Source organism: Gavialis gangeticus, unplaced genomic scaffold (genome assembly GCF_001723915.1).
Source record: "Gavialis gangeticus isolate Ggan-Ray unplaced genomic scaffold, GavGan_comp1, whole genome shotgun sequence".
NCBI lineage: Eukaryota > Metazoa > Chordata > Crocodylia > Gavialidae > Gavialis > Gavialis gangeticus.
Window position 1 is genome coordinate 203,633,441 of NW_017729032.1, and position 6,549 is coordinate 203,639,989.

The 6,549-nt window shown below is 41.1% G+C and overlaps 1 protein-coding gene across 1 annotated transcript in view; it reads left to right on the forward strand.

Moving 5' to 3' along the window:
* Positions 1–6,549, forward strand: part of LOC109302955 (amine oxidase [flavin-containing] A-like) — a 71,194-nt gene that overhangs the window by 34,494 nt on the left and 30,151 nt on the right. Inside the window, exons 4-5 of the mRNA XM_019524926.1 lie at positions 4,521–4,625; positions 6,243–6,334. Coding sequence (XP_019380471.1) covers positions 4,521–4,625; positions 6,243–6,334 — 197 coding nt within the window. The remainder of the gene's footprint in view (positions 1–4,520; positions 4,626–6,242; positions 6,335–6,549) is intronic.

Consider the following 6,549-nt stretch of genomic DNA (forward strand, 5'->3'; position numbering starts at 1 on the left):
AAAAAAAAAAAAAAAAAAAAAAAAAAGCTTAAAATGAGATAATTACAAAGATTGCTCACTGTGAAGAACCACTGTCAAAAAAGAGACTCTGCTCATGCTCTGTCCAGTATCTAGCAATTTTTAAAAGCAGGTAAATTAATTCATAAGCCAAAGAGGCCCATATTATATTTGTCTAAGAGCATTCAGAAATAAAATCACTCCAGCCACAAGTGTAGGTAAGAGCACTTCTGGGCTGGCTAGCACAGAATATATTTTGAACGCAAGGTAAAACTATGCATTAGTTATCATCAGCACATTTAAAAAAAAAAAAAAGGAAGTTTAGATTTCCATATACACATATCGTACATTCACATACCTCACAGCGCAGGCCATCCTTGTGGTGTTCTTGTGTTTGCACAGTGGATTTAGGGACCTCTGATCCCAGCCCACCATCTCCTTTGCAGTGTAGCTCCAATGGAGCAATACAGTCCAGGGCTTCCTCAGCTGTTCCTGCTCCCAACATGGCACTTTTCCTCAAGCTGGCAGAGAAGATGCATACAAGTTAACACAGCCTTAGGCTTTATTAATTCTCTACTGGCTTCTCACTGTTTTGAGGGTGCTGAAATGTGTGTTCCATATGACTCTCCCTTTGTATAACCACCATGAAAGCTGTGTGTGTAATTAATCCTTTGCTTCAGTGACTAAACACTGAGCTCTTGGTTAAAAGAAGAACCATTAATTCCTCCTTTGTGAATCTTGCCCTTAAAACATTTTTTAGCCCACACTAAATTTGCCAAGGTCTTGTCAGCACATTACTTCCCATTCCAGAGATCCTTAATGTCAGAGAGGTCCCTCCCTGCTGTCCAGGCCAGGAGCGGCATGATGCTGTGAAACCAAACATCTTTCCATGTGCTCTGCCTAAACATACTTCTTTATGGAGAACAAGGGAGTAATGCTAAAACTGGGGGCATGGAAGGGAGGAAGCATCCCCTTTGTGGAAACCTGTGGACTCTTCTGTGTACCAGGTGGACTCTAAGGCATGGCAGAGGAAGCACAGGTCTTTGGAGGTACTACTCTTGCAGGTGGTTCTCCCATCTTAGTCCCACAGTGCTATATGTCAGTAGAAGATGTTGTTCTTCATAGTTGCTGGTTAGTTTCTCATCAAAAGCCAAATAGTAAGAGCACTGCAGTCAGTATATTGACTTTCTTGGGCCCAGAATTTGTCCCCAAACATAGCAGTAAATGACAACCAATTATTTGGAAGCTGGTAAATTCTAAGCCAATAGTGTTGCTTCAGTGTAATTTAACAAGAGAGATTAAATAAAACACACCAGCATAGGTATTTGAATTGTAAACTGTTTGTGGAAGGAGCCATATTTTTTCTCTTTCTTTGTTAGAGTGCCTGGTACAGTGGAGTCTTGGTTCATGAGTGGGGCTACTGGAGTATATAGTGCTATAAAGAAAATACGAAATAAGTGTCAGCATTAACTCTAAACATCTTAAACTTGCCCTGAGCGTAAATTGATAGCTAAATTGATGGTAGTTAAAATGATGGGAGGTGGTGTGCATTGGCTGTACAACAATTGCTGCACCAGTGAAGATGAACCAGGGTGAGTGCAAGCTGTAGGGAATATGCAGGAAAATGGCAGTGTGACTGGACAGTGTGCAGATTCTAACCATCATATTAGCAATTCCAACTGCAATGATCAGATCAGAGTTATTTTTGAGTATCTGACCATGTTGCTGCCAAATTCAATTGAATTAATAGCTGACATTGACAGAGCTGCTTTGGAAAAAAGTCTGTACTAGAACTAGTGCTGGCTTCTATTATCTGATTGTTGCTTGGGGCACTAATGAAGGAGAGCTGTGGTTTAAATAAGAGAGGGAGAGGGAATGAAAAGAATTTATTCTTAAATCACTTTCACAAAGCTGACTCTTCCATTTTTTTAAATTTTTAACAAATGCTTATTTTTCTTGAGTAAAATAGGCCAAATAGCTGAAAGATTGTATTCTGGCTAGTCCATTCTCAGTGTGAGTTCAGTAAATAGATTGGCAGGTTTTATAGTTTCATAGCTGGTAGGGTTGGAAGGGACCTGAGCAGATCATCAAGTCCAACCCCCTGCCATGGCAGGAAAGACTACTGGGGTCAAATGACCCCAGCAAGGTGATTGTCAAGCTTTGTCTTAAATACCTTCAGGGTAGGAGCCAGCACCACTTCACTTGGAAGTTGGTTCCAGATCCTAGCTGCCCTGACAGTGAAGTAGCGCCTCCTAATGTCTAACCTGAATTTACCCTCTGCCAGCTTGTGAATGTTATTTCTAGTCACTCCTGGTAGTGCTCAGGGGAAGAGGGACTCCCCCAATGCCTGTGTTGTGTGAAGGGTCTTGTTATACAGTTAGGAAAAAAATGAGGCTATTTCAGAGAGGAAGTACTTCCTCCTTAGATCTATAAGGCAAAGTCATTTCACCCCTATTCTTGCAGTTAATGGAGCTGTGGGAAGTCTTCCTGTGTCATGACTTCTGAGAGGAGGGCTTGGCCCTGCTTTTTCCCTCCTTCCAATGAGGAGATAACACCTGATGTAAAAGCTTTGGTAATAATTAATCTTTGAGGCAGTATAGTGGTGGAATTGGACCTTGCCCTTTGCCTTTTAATTGTTTCACTTTGTTTTAAATTTCGTATGGGGACAAGTGCAACTGCTGGTGTTTTGAAGCATCTAGATTCCTAATTAAATGGAAAGTTTAGCAATGGTTAAGCTCTATAGTATAATAATATTTCCTTTTTACAAATAGAACAAGTAGAAAATTATGAATATCCTATGGGTATTTTCCATTAGGAATAAAATAAGTGTACCAAGCAAGGACTCTGGTCAATTAGCCAGTACATCCCCTTCTATCCATAGGCATGTTCTGTCTTCAACTACAGAGTGCCCAGAGAGAAGGAGCAGGCAGTGTTCAAGAACTGCCTGGTGATTCAGGTCTTAGTGTGGCAGCAGCATCCTCATCTTTTGAGGCTACAAAATCATGCAAGAAGAAGTAGGAATGGGAGGTAAAGCAGTTTCCCTTCTCCAGCGCTCTTAAAGAAAAGAAAAATAGAAAGAGAAGTAGTGGCCCAGAATTAGGAATGTGCACAAAATAATTCAGAGTGAAACCGCCATCAGGTCAGTGCCCAGTGGTACTGAATGCTGTGTCTTTGCTGTCCAGTCAGTTCTGAACAGCTTTTGAAAGAATTCTTTAGGCCGATTAAATTCTGAGCAGAAGTGAGAATAGGAGGAGCCAAGGCAACAACTCCAAGCATTATGTATTGCTGGGCCAGGAGCAGGAATTACTGTCTACGGATTTTGCTAGGAGAGCAGGCTCACTGCCAGCACTTGCTACAACTGGGGAAAACATAGAGTACTAACAAGATTTGGCAGTGAGCATGCTCTCACAGCAAGTCTTTCATTTTCTGTCCAAGAGCAGCCATTCGGCCTCAAGATGTTTTGTGGTGAGGGAAGGAGGCCAGCACCACTCTTTACTGAAATGCTGTTGTTCATGCTCAAAGATGCTCTTCTCCTCTCTGTACAGCATTATAGCTGCTTGCTGTGACCTCACATCCCAACTTATCTGCATGATGGAAGCCATAACTTGACCTAATATTTGAGGTTCAGTTTTGTCATTGCCAGTGGCAGTAGGATAATGAAATATTCCTGTATAATATGGATCTTTGCGGATGACTTTTTAGAAGAATGTCAGCAGTGCATTCGTATACATGGAAAAAGCCAATGAGAGTTTGCTGTGGCTATCACTAGTGAACAGACCAGGTTCAAAACAGTTTAATGAAAGAAAATGTTGAATATTTATGCAGCTCCTTATTTAGATGAAAGCTGTCATAAGAAGAACCAGCTGTCATTGGATTACTTTCATTTTAACTATTTGGAGGCTCATGGTTAAGGGGTCTGTATTCTTGCCCAGTTCCATTATGTGCAAGATTTTTAAAAGTGCAAAGAATTATTTTCCGAAGCTAAAAAAAAAAAAATAAAAAAAATTAGAGGTTTTTATGTTTTGTTTTTATTTGTTAGTTGCTGAATTCTTTAACACCAGTATTATCCTATGATGCAAGATCTCATTGAGGAATTTGTCCATGAGCCTAGTGATGATGAAACTTAAATTGCAAAGAAAATCAGATAGCTTAGAGGTTGATTTAGAGCTCATCTACAACTTTGGCTGTCTGTTTTGAAGTGAACCACCACATTTCTGTTTCATCCATCACTAATAAGAATATATAGTAACAAGGATTACTTTACATTGGGGCAAGGTTGAGACCTGCTTGGTTCCAAACATGTGGCAACTTGCCAAAAATAAGTGTTTCTTCCCCCTGCACCCACAAATAATTTTAGTATTGTGTGAAGAAGCAGTCTAGTTCCTTCCTCATCACGTTTCCTTAGGATTTTTCATAGTAGCAGCTTGAAAAGGGACCTATTTTTGCTTTGGTGATTTAAGGTGCTGCCTTACTCCAATAAATGGGCTGCATGTCAGTGGGTTATCTTCCTTTTTGTATTTCAGGGAAAGTCCTCTCCACTCTATGGTCTATTTCCCACAGTTTGGAATCCCTTGGTTTACTTGGATTATAACAATCTGTGGAGGAAAATGGATGAAATGGGCAAAGAGGTATGACATGAACAGTTATATATAGTATGTTCCATGTACTTGCATCCAAGAGTCTTGGTGACATCTTGAATAGGCATTGTATTTACTATAAAGGCTCAAAAAAATCCTTTTGGAACCTCTGCATTCAAGAAACAGTAGCAAACAATGAACAATAATATGGTGCAACACGAAAAGGGTACAGTAAAGGCCAGAAGTGATGTTGTGGCTAAAAACTAGAAGGTGAAATGTATTTTATTATTTACTAAAGATTGTACTTAAAGAATTCAAGCCCTGAAACACAGAGGACTAGGTTATATGTGTACAGTCTGCCCTGTGAAAAGGATATAGCTAGATGCACAGCCCCAGGCAAAACACTCTACCTCTCAGAGATATGCATCCTGCCTTGCCTCAAAGGAACGTTGAATAATCTATACTAGCAGCACAGTTCTGCCTTGTGTTAGCGTGGCAGTGCTGGCCAGTGCACTGCAACAGGAGCAAAGATGAGGCTCCACCTACTTGATCCTATGCAGCATATATACATAGGGCTTGCTTGTACATGCACCAAGTCCAGGAAAAGCATGTCAAGAGAGTGTGTGGGTGGATATTACTTTTTTCTCTTGAAGTATCTGTTGTGCCAGTGTGGATGCTCCTGCTCAGTTATCTAACTAGGGGTGGGCAAGGGGGTGCGAGTCCTGAGCACTGGTTTTGGAGAGATGCTGGAACGGGTGCTGCTATATTTGCAGCTGCAGGCTCCAGCTGTGGAGCTGAGGAAGAAGCTAGGGGATGACAACAGGGAGACTCTGGGGTTCTGGCAGCTACAGCCTCAAGGAGAAGGAGCCATGGGAGTGGCCCCCCAGCACCAAATTAAGGGTGTTATATCTTCACCAAGCAAGGCAGTGCCTGGAGGAAGGGGGCGGGGATGCAGGCAAGAGGCCTCCTTGACTGGTTGGCACCTTCTGTCCCAGCTGTTGTGGCCACCCCCTGCTTCTACCCACTGGGTCCTGGACACCTGCTAAAGCCCATAGCTGTTCAGCACAAGCCCTACCAGGTTCTTGCAGCCTGGCTGAGACATGCTATTTTTAAACTCAAAATGTGTAGGTCATCGAATTTCCTCTGAACTAAAAGAAATGTGTGGAAAGGCCTCCTATTTTTTAAATACTCATCAACCGCCCCATGCATTTATAACAATCTCAAAGCCCAGCCCCATGAAGACTTAATGCATACAAATAATTTTACACAGGGGAGAATGAGTTATGCATGTGTAAAAGATGCTGCAAGGGCAGCTCCAGCCAAAGGCTGTACTGACACCACCTGCTTTTCTTCAGAAATATCTTTCTTTTGAAAAATTTTGAGTAAACAGTAAGGTAGTTGATGTGCTATAATAATTCTTTGCAATTAATTAGAATTTAAATATGCAGTTCATTTTACAGCAGTCAGTAAAAAGCCCTAAATCACACTGATGCAATTCCAGAGTATTTCCATGAATAACAATGGAGATGATTCAGATTTTCACCATTACAAGTAGTCAGAGCAAGTTTGTCCCACTGCAATAGATGACCTCCCTGCCTTCAAACTAGATGTGATTGGATAGCAATATACTCTGTGCTAAGTCTTTAATATATTTTTTTTTATTTGTAGATCCCTGCTGAAGCACCATGGGATGCTCCACATGCTGCAGAGTGGGACAAGATGACAATGAAAGAGCTCATCAGCAAAATTTGCTGGACCAAGTACATCCTATTTCATTAACTCTAAAATGTGACCTTAAAATAATCTCTGTTCCTTAACAGATTGCATGATGTGGCTATATGGGGTATGTCACAAGCATGCATGTGTGCTTTGTGGTACATCAAAAGGTTCTCCATGCTGTATGTTTGCAGTGTTGATCCAGAATTAGGTACCAGGAAGTCCTGGTAACTTAAAAAAAAAAAAAAAAAAAAAAAAA